The 14,283-nt window shown below is 50.3% G+C and overlaps 2 protein-coding genes across 6 annotated transcripts in view; one reads left to right on the top strand and one right to left on the bottom strand.

Annotated features, from left to right (window-relative positions):
• Positions 1-14,283, bottom strand: part of LOC149353314 (protocadherin Fat 3-like) — a 273,844-nt gene that overhangs the window by 43,686 nt on the left and 215,875 nt on the right. For both annotated transcript variants that reach the window (XM_089582466.1, XM_089582467.1), the window contains exons 16-21: positions 9,218-9,347; positions 8,315-8,400; positions 7,834-7,918; positions 6,400-6,528; positions 3,875-4,186; positions 57-296 (exon numbers count right to left, since the gene is read on the bottom strand). In XM_089582466.1, coding sequence (XP_089438592.1) covers positions 57-296; positions 3,875-4,186; positions 6,400-6,528; positions 7,834-7,918; positions 8,315-8,400; positions 9,218-9,347 — 982 coding nt within the window. The remainder of the gene's footprint in view (positions 1-56; positions 297-3,874; positions 4,187-6,399; positions 6,529-7,833; positions 7,919-8,314; positions 8,401-9,217; positions 9,348-14,283) is intronic.
• Positions 1-14,283, top strand: part of LOC149353315 (uncharacterized) — a 148,039-nt gene that overhangs the window by 48,413 nt on the left and 85,343 nt on the right. For 2 of the 4 annotated variants that reach the window (XR_016290956.1, XM_089582468.1), the window contains exon 1: positions 6,414-6,508. The exons of 1 other annotated variant lie outside the window; for it this stretch is intronic. The gene's annotated coding sequence lies outside the window, so the exon portion shown is untranslated. Of the gene's footprint in view, positions 1-6,413; positions 6,509-14,283 lie in introns of those variants that run through there. One more of the 4 variants, XM_089582470.1, reaches the window with a different exon arrangement.

Genomic DNA, 14,283 nt, shown 5'->3' with positions numbered 1-14,283 from the left:
TCTTATTCACGCTAGGGACGTCGAGGCTGCCTGCCAGCTCAGAAGCGCACGCTTACCTGGACCTTGACGATGAGGTTGACCACAGGATTGCCCATGATAGCAGCGTTGGGTCCCTGGAACGGCTTCACGTTGAAGGCGGCCACCTGGAGAGCGTACTCGGGCTGCGTCTCGAAGTTGAGCCGCTTGCTGGTGCTCACGGCGCCTGTGTCCTCGTTAACCGCGAAGGAGCCGTCGTCGTTGCCACCAATGATGCGGTACTTCATCACCGCGTTGTCACCCAGGTCAGCGTCCTTGGCCTGCAGGTGCGTCCAAGTTCCGGTGAGCATTACGAGTCCATAATGTCTCTCGCGCACTGCTCCCGCATAATGTCTCTCGCGCACTGAACCCGCTTGTGCGACGCGAAGAACTTACCGCACCAGATGCAATGATGTCGGTGTAAATATTTATTAGCGCACAAAATACCAAACGAAACAAGATTTAAGGGAAAGCCGAATAAAGTATAAATAATTTGCTCACGTAGCCGAAACTACGCGGCCTGGGTTTTACTGGTATTAACTTGAGGCCTCGGTACGCATAGCGCCTGAAGTAACTCTACCATTAGCGTTGCTGCCCAGTATTTGTCGTCCCATTTGTCCTCATAAATATATAAAACGCTACATTGTTTAGGGCACAGCATGCACTGCAGCAACTGACCACAAGGCGGCTTGGAGTATGATTACGTATTTATTATTCCTAGCAGAGACCTCATGGTATGTTTCCATTTTGACAGTTTTCTACGTTCCCTTACTCCATCCTGATATTATCATGGACAGCAGACTGGTTCATGAGTACCGAGTACTCGACACTAAATAACATAAGCACTGTTAATGAAACAAACAAAAACGTTTAAATTCAAAGCCTTTTTTTTTTCTTTACATTACGGATATAGCATCGGATAAACACCATGCGTAAGCAACAAGCGTGGACGGCTTATGGAAGGTGGCGGATTAAGGGGAAGGTGACCAATCCCTTCCCCCCATCTCTCTCTCTCTTTCTGCTGCACAACATTTTTTATTGTAAAACGAAAGTAACCTCCTCCTCCTCCTTCTTCACCCCCCCCCCCTCCCCCGCGAATAAGTTTAAAAACATGCATTTAATTCTCCACATTCGGCAGGTTTCTCCACCCAACTTCCTCCCTTGAGTTGTTCATAAATCCTCTCTTGGCACTAAGTGCGTTTGGAACAATCGGTCAGAGGTAAGGAAAAACGCTCGGATCAAGTGCACCCTGTGTGGTCATAGCGAACACATAAAGACAAGTTACGAAAAATTTGCGCTTCCTATAAAGGATTTGCGCTCGTCGATATGGACTAAGAAATCGTCTGAGAACCGATGGACTGCATAGAATGCTATTCAGGCAGAGAAACTCAACGCAGGAGTCCTGAGCTTACGTATGAGAGCACAGAGGTCGATTTGAAATTAGGCACAAACACGGAAGCTCATGCGCTCATTCCTTGGGTCGATAATGGTAAATAGCCTTCGGCCTATAGTATCTTCTACGAGTGGACAAGACACGCAATTGTCAGTTGTTCAAAGAAAGCGCAGAGGTAAAAAAAAAAATGCATCGCAGCGTATATAAATATGGGTTTCCTGGAGTACAAAAATAAAATATTGGACTACGCTGCTGAACAAAATTGACAGCAGTAGCGCTAAAATTGACACCGGTAGCCAAATTCAGTTAACCTTGCGGGTTAACTGTCATTTCATCGCTAGTTAACTATAAAACAGCCGTAGTAGCAATGATAATGGTGACAACAATTATGCCCTTACATCACTGCGACTATTCATATTTTTGTTGTTGCTGTTTTTACGACTGCAAGGTCGCGAAGGTAGGTAAATTAGACCGATAAGTTTTGCAAGGAATTTCGAGTAACGTCGGTAGAAGCAGCCACTAAGATTGACGCCAAAATTTCTTTTTCTCGCTTTCAGCTTCATTTACAGGCCTGTGAAATTGGGGAAATGCGCAAAATATTATTTGTTTTTTCTGAGATGCACGCCGCATCTTTCGGGCTTTCCTAAGAAAAGAACAAAGTACGCGCGTAAAGCGGTCGCTAAGTCTCAGTAATTACGTACGGTGCCCACATCATGCAGGAAAAAAAAAAGCCATGTAAAAGTTTAAAAAAAAAGAGAGAAAACTTGAGGGAACACAGCGAAGAGCACTTTAGCGTGACGGCCCATGCATTAATGCGCACTAATTGTTTTCACATCGCAAACTCTGAAAGCTGTCTCAAGAGTTGCGAGTACCGCGATAGCAATGTAGCTGCTCGGTGGGGCAGCCCGTAATTAAGGAAGCGAGGAGAGTGTCTTCGCGGGAAAGCGGAATGACAGGCACTAAAAAATTTATGTAGTTCGTGAAAAGGTGTAAAGAAACGGAAAGAACTCTTCACTGGCATCACTTGGAGAACAGTCAGCCCTGACGCCAAGTGAGAATGTTTTGGCGAAAAAGAAAAAGAGAACAGGACAAAAAAAAATTGAGGAACGATTCCTTGTTGTCTCTGACGCGGTCGTTCTCGGAAACTTGGAAAAGTTTCGAGCTGTCATATTCGAGGCAACGCGCCGGCAATGCGGCAGCGGCCGCAGCGAAAACGACGTTTATGCAAATCGTAACGACTGAACGCCACATTGCGCCGCCAACGACGTATTCGCGGAAGGAAAAAAAATGCAAAGGAAAGGGGGGCGCTCGCGTTTGTCTCAATCCGTTACATCCGGAACGCCGCGGGCGGCCGCTTCTCGACGAAATTCGGAAACGTTCAGAACATGTGAACCGCTGAAAACTAAAGCGAAATCATCCGCCGGCGCATACATACCCGGGAACAACGAGTTCCTCTACGTTCGCGCCCAGGCGTCGCTCCCGTTCCTTTTTTTCCCCGATTCGCTGTTGTGTTTCAGCTGCGCACAGCTACCATCCATTACCCGAACGACCGGGGCCATTCGATACACATAGGGCTGTTTACGAGCCCCCATTGAGATGTAGCCCGCCCGGGCGTCGTCTCCCGTGCAACGGATCCAATCCGGAGCACTCTCTGCCGCCGCCTTTGTTTGGCTCTGCGCGCGACGCAAACTCACTCGGGAGCCGCGATTGCTTTAAAGCTCGGCCCCCAGCGGTTTAACGCGGCCGTGTTCGAGGAGGCCCCACTGACGCCGGGGAAGACCTGGCCTATTTACAAGGAGCTTGCGGCGGGCAAACAGCGTCGCGAGAAGTAGATTGATTGGTTAATCCAAACAAACGGCCGCGCCGGCTCGCAACCTGTCAACTGCAGACGTCGCGCCGTTCCGTTTTCCCCCTGTTTTCTTTCAATCTGCAGGAATGGGGCCGAAGGCGTGTGTCCTGGAGGAGCAGCGGGATGCGAGGGACTCGGCGCGGCCTCCCGGTAGCGAGCTCGTGCCTTCGCAACCGGGCCACGCCTTGTTTGCTCTATTGCCCTCTTCTCGGAGGTATCAAAGGCTGCTCGATCGACCGGCCGGAGGGAGTAATTCGATTCCGCGAGCAACAAAGGGCGCACTGCAGCCAAATCAATGGCAGCGACCTTCGCGGAAGCGCACACGTGCCACTCCGTAACGGAGGCGACGACCGGCGACATCGGACACGGCAGGGCGTTCTTACACGTCGCAAGCTGCTTTCGTGAATTTCGCCCTTTCCCACTTTTCTCATATTTTAGTTTGATTCTATGGCTCGCAAGGGTGCCGCAAGCGCGTGGCTGACAGTGCAGGCATGCACTTAAAGCCGAGCGAAACGGTCATGCGGGTTCGCCAGCTCTTCTGTCGCGTACAAACAGCCAACGATGTTGACAGCCTGCTAACACACTGCCTTTGCAAACGTCTCGCCAGTCGAACTCACCATGAGCTTAAAGACTTCGATGGGAGGGTCTTGTTCCTCGGGCACCTGGACGAAGAAGGTGTCCCCGTCGAAGAAAGGCGGGTTGTCGTTGATATCTTCCACCTGGACGGCCACCGTGGTGGTGCCGCTGAGCTGCGGGATGCCGCCGTCAAATGCGATCACCAGAAATTCAAGCTTGGCCTCGCGCTCGCGGTCCAGGCTGCGCTTGGTGACAATGTTCCCGTCGTCGTCCACCAGGAGCGCGCCGTTCGCATGTTCACCCAGGATCGTGTAGCGAATGGCAGCGTTGCGACCAGAGTCACGGTCGATGGCCTGCACATACGCCACAGATGAGTACTCACACGCGTCCCCATCCGTTAGGGTCTCAGTGAACGGACCAACTAGAGAGCACTGCATGCAGGTGGTGCAAGTATGGTCCTGCAAGCACCGTCAGTGCTGTCTGCTTCAGCTTAAGCCTGCCCGAAGACGAAGCTGAAAACTTGCGCACCGCAAGCTTTGCACGAGCTTTCACTGCTCTGCAGTGCGTGCATCGAATTCATTATGGCAAGTCTTCGTTATGGAATCACTCAGTATGGCATTATTCGGTATGGCATTATTCATGATGGAATTATTCATGATGGCATTATTCATTATGACAAGTCTGACGAGCTTATGATTCCCCGTGAGCTCCTGAGAGCACACTTCCTGAGCTCGCGTTCACTGTTAAACACTGAGATAACAGAAATTCAATGTGCATAGACGTCTTTTCCTACTTTTTTCTTGGCCATTTTTACCGGCTTCCTAGGAAAGCATCTCCACGGTTTAAATGAATACTGAATTCATATGAGCACTGTGTTCTCTCTAGCTTACCAAATACAGTGAGACGTCATAACGAGTAGAATCCTGCGGTAACGATAAAACATATCCGGCTAGTATTAGTTCTTCAGTCCTCTGTGCGTGCTTAGTGAGCATTTGAGCTTCTTTCTTCAAGCGCACGTCGATGAACAGCGTTCAGTACAACACGCGTGCAATTGTGGAGCAACACGCACACTGTACCAGTTTAGCATGCACGCGACCACGCATAATGTTGCATGTTGTGCTCGATCACGTACAACTTTCTCGTCATATTTTGAGGATGAGAGCAATGTAGCAGTTTTGTGAGAACAGTGTTTAAGTCAAGGCTACATCCGAAAACGAGTCACTGTCGTGGGAGTAAATTGCCGGGTATCCCGATCACCTAAGCTTACAAAGTATGGACAGAAAAGTTAGTCGCACCCGTCTAGAAAAACGTACACTATTGAAATATACGTCAGCGCTTTCCGTCATTTTCGCTCTGTGTGATACCAACGCTATACCGTTTATGCAAAACCGACATGTTCTCGATCGGTTTTTACTCGAGACGCCATCGATTCAAACCAATTCACTCGCCCCATGACAGCAGAAAAGTTTTAGACCGCGAGCTCTACTGGTCGCGTTTTGAGCTTCCGAGTTATGCTGATTCCACGGAGAGAATCCAAGATGGCGCCCTCCATAGCAACGACATTGTATCCCAGTGGTGTCCATGGTAGCCGAGGTGGTTACATAATGGAATAAAATAATAACAGGCGGCAGCGTGATGCCCGAGCACCACAACTCGAAACTAAATTACGTCGATCCAGTATAAACATATATCCCTGTCTGGCAGGCGTCGCAGTAGGGCACTAAGTCTCGACATTCGGGTGAACTTTGTGTGGGCCAACTGTTTGCCGCAGAATGTTCCGGATGGTGTCATATGATTCAGCGTTTCCTGCAGCATAAACTTACTAGTTCAGTTAGAGCCTAGCTCACGGCAGGGTTCGAACTGGCGACTTCATATGAACATTGGAGCTCAACGGTTTGCCGCAGAGTTTTCTGGGTGTTGGCACACGATTTCGCGTTTCGCGCAGCATAAACTTACTAGTTAAGTTAGTGTCTAGCTCGTAGCAGAGATTCGAACCGGCGACCTATGTTCTGCGTGTTAACGCTCGATGTTCGATAGCTGCCTCAGCGTCGGCTCCTTTTTTTCCACTGTATGTTCTGCACCTTGCGCGCTTCTTCAGTACTGCAGCAAAACTTGTAATTAAGAACAAAACATCAAGAAAGCTCCTCGGTAGCTCCTCTGCACAATGCAAAATTTATGGGCTGTTTCAGAGCCGTTAGGAAGGGTAATGAAGAGCGAGCAGTTAATGTTGTCTTCCCTACCAGATCACCTACGCACCGCAAGAGTAGCAAAATAAAAAACAACTCCGTAACCGTGCTCGGGATCTCAAATGGGGAGGCAAATTTCAGTGGGCTACAGGCTAAGCAAGCGAGAAGTTTTCTCGAGGAGCAAGAGAGCTCGATAGCACTGCGGCTGGCGCTATCGGTGCGGGTCAGCATTCAGGCCACCTAAACGAGAGGCATCTGGTCTGCGATGCCGGTGGAGCCAGTGGCGGCCGGGGCTAAGCGCCTCCAGGCCGCGAATGAACGTGCGGCTGAGAAAGGGGGCGGAGAGACAGAGAGAGAACAGAGCGGGGCGCTGGACTCACCCTGATGGTTCCCACCGTCACGTTGTCGGTCATTTCCTCGACGACCGAGAAATTGTAGTAGTTGTGCGTGAACACGGGCTGCTGATCGTTGATGTCCACGACGTGCACGGTGAGCGGAGACACGGCCGTCTGTGAAAGTCAGCGGGGAGGAGATGCGCGGAATACAAATCATTACCGCGCGCAGCCACTGCCGCGCGCAAGAAGCGGCCCGCGCAGGGCTCGGCCCGTGGCAGGCCCTCCACGGCCGCCTCACGCGCGGCGAAAGGAAGGGCTGCGCGCAAGGAGCAGGCCCAGGGCTGCCGCCTCGCGTGCACGGTAACGGATCATAAGGCTGCCGCTTTTTCGTATGGGCACCACGAATGGCCGTTGAGATCGTAATGGCCCGAGAGGCCGTAGCGCGGATAACAGAACGTGCAAGTGGGTAGAGTCTTGCCCGCGTATATGTGTGTGCTTGCAGAGTGCGCGAGAGAAGAAGAGAGGAAGAAGCAGTCGTGTGTACGTGCGTGTTTGCGCTGGCCGCGAGAATTTTATCAGCTCGCGGAGAAAGGGTATGGCGGCTATTTGTCCTAACTTTCCTCGCCGAGCCACCACAGCTGCCTACAGAGGCGTGCTGCGTCAAGCTCTGATGGAAGAAATGGCCTTCTTCGATGCCTTCGAGCTTTTGTTTCCGGCTGCGTAGGCTGCGCGCAAAATTTGGTGTACGTGAGGTGGGAGGATTGTTGGGGGTGGCCTTGTACTACAGCTGTACACCCCTATATGCAAGTGATCAGAACAGGTTTGTTGCAACATTTTAGAGGATAACAATGCGGCTAAAATGTCGCCCAAAAAAAAAGGAAATTTGCGCAGTCGTCAGAAGTTATCCGGCGGAACCCAGCTACCTAGAGCAATTTTTTTTTCTACCAAATTAGGTTTGTATAAAATGCGTAAAAAGCTAAGCCACCAGTAACACCTAGTCCTCATTGATCTACAAGGGAAGCGAAGTTTCGTGTTTGGTAAATTAAAAGAAATGTCTCGAGGAAAGGTACTTTTTGTCGGCAATAAATAAAGCTGTTTGTTAGGAAAAGGAGTGTTTGGAATCAAACCGAATGTATGTACTCCTCTGGTCTACTGTAGCTTACTGAGATTGTGAAATCGTTTTGAGGAACGCTTTCAGCAGTTTTACTTGCCATAGTAAAGCAAGGGCATTAAATAACGCATGCCCTTTGTGTTCTTTACTTACAAAACCATCTTCCTCACCATATTTTGCAAGTGACGTAAAATCCGGGTATTCAAAAGTTCCCCATCGGCATTTATAATCCCCGTATTCTAAGTTCTTTTTTTTTTTCTCTCTTTTCTGAAAATATACTTAGGGGAGAGGAAATTCCTGGCTTTAAGGACTGTCTTTGACTTTCACGCCAGCTACAAACGCAGAACCAGAAAGAATCATTAACGTACGTTGAAACCATCAGAGACTTGAACCAAGAGGTCGTACGACTGTTTCTTCTCGTAGTCCAGGACAGTGCCGGTTGTGATGATGCCGCTGTTAAAAAAATTGAAAAGAAAGCCAAAACGTGACATAAATTCCCATAGCATACGCAACTTTCATTCACTTACATTTACTCAAAGTTCAGGGAGCATAATGTTCTCAATTTTACTAAAGCTACAGTGAACATTTAAAGCCAGTGTCTTGAAGAATGTTTTCGCCAATTTCAAGGACGGCGGAAGATAATATGAAATGCAACTACAGCAGGTAGAGCGCTACAGCCCTCCAAATAAACGTGATGAGTGCCCTCAGTAATGGAGGGTTTCAGACGAAGGTATGCGTAAATTAACGGTGGTGTTTTACCGATTTCTTTTCTTCCTTATATGCCTTGATAACGCCCATCAAGAGTGCTGCATCGGCGCATACTATGTCTTTGGGAAGTCTGGTACTTACGAATAAGCATTCATGTGGAATGTCTCGTCGTCGTTGCCAGCAATGATGGAGTACGTGAGCACCGTGTTGGCATCCAAGTCCTTAGCCTTTGGGAGAACGGAAGAGAGAGGAGAGTAAGAAGTGTTGTAAAAAAATACAGGTATGCGAACGTAGACAGCTGCAGTTAATTTTTGCTCAGCTCGAGTTCTCGACGATTCGGAAAGCCTTACAACACAGCAGTGCCTTGGCGGTGGAGCTTTTTGAGAGCTCGTGTTGAGCTATCAGCCTCAATCGCAAACGATAACATCCAAGCTGCACTTCCGCAAGAATTAATAGAAAATCCGTAATCATGCTCTTTCAGCACGTTTTCAGAAAAGATTACGTGGGGACAGATTCCGTGATGGCGGCGCAGGATCGCAATCTAATCATGATGGCGAACAAATTGAGTCGAAAGGTTTCTAACGCCGATATCCAACGATAAGCAGCGAGTGAAGTTTTCTGCGATCGCTGTCAGCACACTCAGCAGCTTGAAACTGAGATGGAGGTCATCGTGGGACAATACCCTTTTACCAAACTTCTATCCGACTTGCGAGGAGTCTTCCCATTGGTTCCCGATCAGCTCGCCCTGCACTCTGCAGTTCAGTCTTTCTATAGGCGCTGTCGAATGGCTGCTTTCAGCCAAGACTACGACCAGATTAATGCGTCTAACCTTAATCCCTGCGCGTCTACCGAGTCTATGGTTAGGGCGACGCTCGCGCGTGTCGTCATGAATGACAGACTGGTAAACGCCTTGCACCGTCCGGGACAAGCGTTGGCATCAAACAAGAGACACCCCTCACAGCAGCGGCGGCAGCAAATGAAAGCCGCTGATGGAGAGGAAAGGGTGACCAGGCGGAGAAGGGCAGGGGGAGCCGTCGTACTTACCGACACCTGAGTGACGAGGGCCCCCGCGGGAAGGGACTCGCCGACGTGCGCCTCGTACGGCGCGCCCACAAACTCGGGAACGTTGTTGTTCACGTCGGTCACGTTCACGTGCACCACGGCCACGGCGGTCCTGTCGAGCAAAGAAGACGCAATTTCTCAGCCCTCTCCCTCCACGGCGGCCCCGAATCATCGTGTGCCACTTCCGCGGCCCGTTCCCGAAGGGAGGCTTTGGAGAATTCGGGAGATAAAGGATTCAGGGCGTTGTTGTTGCCGGCGTGCGCCGCGTGTCAAAACTCCAATTCTCGATCTTCGGCTTCTGCGGCTTCTTGCGCCCGGGCCCTGTCCCCCTTGAATGCGTTTCCGGGCCGCCGTACATCCATCCATATATCTATATATTTATTTACTGTTAGTGTATACGCTTCCGTGAGGAGCCCCTGATTACTTTTTGAGGAAGGGCTTACCCCTAGAAATGGATGACTCGCGAACGGGGACGGCGAGGCATGGCTACAATGTGAAAACTCGAGATGGCTTACATCGCTGGAAAAGGATGGAAACTCGGAAGGCCCGCTACGCTTCATGAACGCCAATCCCGCTTCACGATCTTAACCATAAGTCATTCAGACGAAATCCAGGACAACCCGCCTAAATTAAGACAAACGGCTCACAGAAGAGGCTATCACCACTGCTATCATTAAATCTAGATCAGGCGTTGTTCTCCCCCTTAGATCTGAATGCCTGTGCAAAACGACTGGGATGTGTCTAGCAAATAATTGAAATCGATGAGTTAATTACCATCAGGTGACCTTTGAGGTTACAGTTAACCACACATTGAAAATGCATACCGTCCGCTACACTAAAATACGTATACGCTCAGTGTTGCCATGCGTTCCCGACGTCGCACTGACGGTCAGTGCGCACTTTGGCGCTCTTAATTTCATCCTTAGACACTGCATCATCCAGAGAGCGCACGAAAACCTGTGTCCTAACTGACTTTGAAGCTAAGAACAAACGCACATCTTTCTAGACACCTCTCTTAACTACTGTAATTAGCTATAACGTAAACAGTGCACAAAGCCGCAAATAAAACTGCTGTGCCAAACACTGCGAGGTATTCGAGCTGGAGAGTTAATCAGGTGCATGCCAAAAAGAGTTTCAAGACAGTTCGCCTGAAGTGCGTTCGCGAAGTGGGCGCGTCAGTTTGAATATTCCGCCCGAGTAACTCGTGGCAGTCAGAAAAGCAGGACATACGTTAAAGAAAAAAAATTGAAAGTGTTCCGTCATTTGTTGGTATTTTGGTAAAGAAATATGCAGCAAGAACCCGCCACCATTTCAGCTCGCAGTAGTGACCAGAAACGTACTCATTGCGGCAGGCAATATTAAACTCATTTATTACCACATGCTTTCACTTCGGTCTGATAGCCACGCAAGGAGGCAAAATAACTTTTGATATACCGCGCACTAAGAGGCACGAAAAAAAAAAAAAGGTTGATCATTCGAATTTCGACGAAGTCTGGGTTACATTAACGGGCTAATCCGATTTCAGCACCTCGAAATCGTCGCTCTGTGGCGCTGCTTAATGTTCGCGCAAGTCCACTGCGTTACACTTGCGCAAAGAACCATGACGAGCTCAGTTGATGGACGCACCCCGACCAGACGAGCAAGAGCGTATAGATTTTTTTTAGGGGCCGAACGCGATGGAGAGGCGGTGACCGGCCGCGAGGGCCCGACGACATTCGCTACTGCACGCATGTCCCGAGTCCGTGCTCCCTAGACACACGCGATGAGCGATGATGGTGATGGCCAATGAAGACGGGTCTCGGCGGCAGTAGGAGCAGCGCTATACGCCATATACTTGAAGCTGCGCAATCAGCCCCGTTATCGATCAGTGCCCGCAACGTGTACACAGATTCGAGGTCATCGGCGTTCCCGAACAAAACATTTTGTGCTACGCGAGGAAGATTCGTCATGCATCAAGAAAGAAACAGAAAGGAGATCAACGTTTGCTCGGGACATTCCTGGGTCGTTAACGCACGAGAGAAAACAGTTACACCAAGCTAGTGAACGACTCTACGCCGACTATAGACATACGCTGAAACAACAACATCAAAAAAACTTTCCTGTGCCGCTTTTTGCGTGCCCGTCCCCTCTCACGTGCTCTGAAGGAGCGAATGTCGATGACTGACCTGAAGAGGACACAGTGGGAAAGTTTAGTATAACGAGAACGCAAACAAAAAAAAAATAGCGGTACACCTGGTCGTCGACACCATACATCTCAATCACGAAATGCTCTCTCTCCGAGGTGGGACTCATGCAAGCCCTAGACGGTCACATCTCGTGCGCTGCTGACACTGGCGCCTTGCTTATCGCGGACCGGGATAATGTCCCTGTCGTACACATTCTACGTATAGACGAATGGGCACTTTAAGAGGTGCCTCTGGGAATACCACCGAAACGGCTTCAGCAGAGCGCTGCAGCTGCCAATGGTGTTAATTTATGTTGCGACGAAGCAACGCGAGACCTCAGTTGCCGCTGCGGGGTGAAGTGTAGGCAGAGTAGGCCTCAGGCACTCTCGCTCTATCTTCATCAACGCTCATGACCGGCTCTTTTCCTCTGTTCAAGAGCGTTCTGATTAAATAGATGTTAAATACCTCACGCGCGTCATTACTCGCTCAAAACGCATTAAAATGCCTAACAACATTTGCGTTGTTGAACAGCTATTCGCATCACCACTTAACTCGAGGTCCCGTTGTCCTACCCCATCGCCTACACCAGTTAAAGCAGCTCTCACCAACTTTTTACTCTCGTTTCCTCTACCCCACCCACCTCCCCCTTATCAGTTGCCCTATGAGAATTAGCGCCTGTTCCTTCCATGGGCCGTAGGCGGGCATTTTTAAAGCATCCTCCTGGGGATCCACAGCACATTTGGTTTTGCTTTTCTTCCTGTATAATTTGTCAGCAGATTTTTATAGAATTTTTCTTTAAAGAAGAAGTGCGCCCCCGTGTAAAGAGATTTTGATGCACTTTGAATAACTTTCGGACCGATATATTATCTCGGCTTTATTGAGCTCTATTTATTTATGCGCTTCATCCTGCAACATGCGCTGCCACGCATCCGCTAGGTCGTTATCGGCCTCCCGGCTTGGAGATTGGTAGCACTAGAATTAACTCGAACAAATACATTGTACTACTGAGGCACAGGCCCTCGAAATTAGGCCGGAACACAGACTGTGGTGTGCGTCACAGCCCCGACAGAGCTTTGGCAAGTCGCGCATTAAAAGAAAAAAAAAGAAATTTTTCAGCTCAAAAAGTTAAAACGAAAAACTTGAGGCTATAAATGGGGCCGGGCTAGGACTGCTCCATCAAGAAAAGCAGCGAGTCTCGTTCGTTTTTTACAGACCACCACAGCTCTCTCGCGATCAGCGCTTACTTCTCTTTCAGTTTAGCCGCTATCTTTCCGCTCAGCGGCGATGGCCCGCGTGACACTCTGGTGCGGCAAGCTCGAGTGGGCATCTATATATACACACCTAGGGGGCCAGTGACAGCGTCAACCGGGCCCGATCGGCGAGCTTCCGACGACGCTCCCGGAACGCGCGGAATGCAATAGGAAGGCGCGGCCGCAGGCAGATCGTCCAATCGACTCGGCTTTCTTGCGCGCGCCCAGCGGCAGCTGCTGCTGCACACCATGGAGTAACAGGGGCCGCCGGGAGGAGACAGACGGAGGGTAAATAGTGGGGCGCATGCGTGCGGCCATCAAACCAATCCGGACGATATTGTTCCGGCCGCGTTCCCTGTTTTCGCTGCCGCCGCCGCTGATTCTCTATTTCTCTTTACTCCCGCGCGCGGGCTGCTCCATCCTATGATTGCGAGCGGGCACCCACCCCCGCAGCGCGCTCTCGCCGAGAGGCCAGCGGCGCTGGTTTGGCGGCGGCGGCTGCACTGCACGACGTACTCGCTCCCGCTGCCACGGCTACCAACGGCTGACGGTTGCGGCGGCATTTGTCCGATTGCGCCAGCTCGATTTCGGCCGGACATACCGCCGAGCAGCAGCGCAAACCGTCTCCCTCTCTCGCTCTGCCTCCTCCGCAATGATGGCCGTGTGGCAGATGCACGGGCTACTCAGGCGGTCTCCGCCATGGGCACTGGGTCGAAAACCGGCTCAAGCCGGCCCTTGCCCATATCCTTTTCGCGACCCCGCTTCCCCTAGGCTCCTTTTGCGTGCAGTCTCGGCGTCACTCTGTTTGCGCAAGTGAGCTGCGAGGGAAGGCGGATACGTGAGCGTACGGCCTTTCTCGACATACCAATATCCGGCGGTGCTTGGCCACGGGCGTTGCTGACGCGGGCTGATGCGTCAGCGTGACGGAGGTGAACATACCGGTTAAAGCAACGGTAAGGAGCAAGCAGGCGCGATGGGAGATAGGATACGGACTGCAGCTCAGTTCTTCTTACTGAACAGCCCAGAGAGCTTCAGAAACGCAGAGTTATATATATATTTTTTTCCTCTCTTCACTTCATGCGTCCTGCGGTTTTGCAATCTTTCGTTCACTGCGTGGTCAGAGCGCCAGACCGTGCCGTGGTTTGCCGTTTTCGTACCGACGGCTGTTGCACTGGGAACGGACTCGTAGGGTTGCAATGTGAATCTCGAGGAGGTTTATGCAGTGCACTGCCTAACACAAAACGGTTCTGGGCGTCAGAGAATTCATATCTAAAGCTACGTTCAAGAGCGTGCAAATTCACAACATTCCAGGAAATAAAAAGACTGATGCCGAAGGTAAAAGGCCACTCTCTCATGCGAGAGAGTGGGTAGCAATGGCCTGGCGTCTGTCAGCCTGTAGAGGAGCAAGGACAGCAAGAATTAAGAATTTGTACGGCGTATATCGAGAATATAGCGCTCCTAGGTAGTCTTTCTAACCTGTACCGCGAAACGGGCCGAGAGCCAGCGTCGCAAATCGGCCACACCGATTTCCCGGATGGCAACAAAGTTAAATTTTCTATCCTAATTCGTGAATACTTCTTCACATATATTTAATAATTTTGGTAGCTAGCGAGGCGCCCAGTTATATATAGTT

The sequence above is a fragment of the Amblyomma mixtum genome, chromosome 3, assembly GCF_055824585.1.
Source record: "Amblyomma mixtum isolate Tamu chromosome 3, ASM5582458v1, whole genome shotgun sequence".
In the NCBI taxonomy this organism is placed as follows: Eukaryota; Metazoa; Arthropoda; class Arachnida; order Ixodida; family Ixodidae; genus Amblyomma; species Amblyomma mixtum.
Note: the sequence above shows the minus strand (reverse complement) of the source record. Positions and strands in the feature narration are given on the sequence as shown.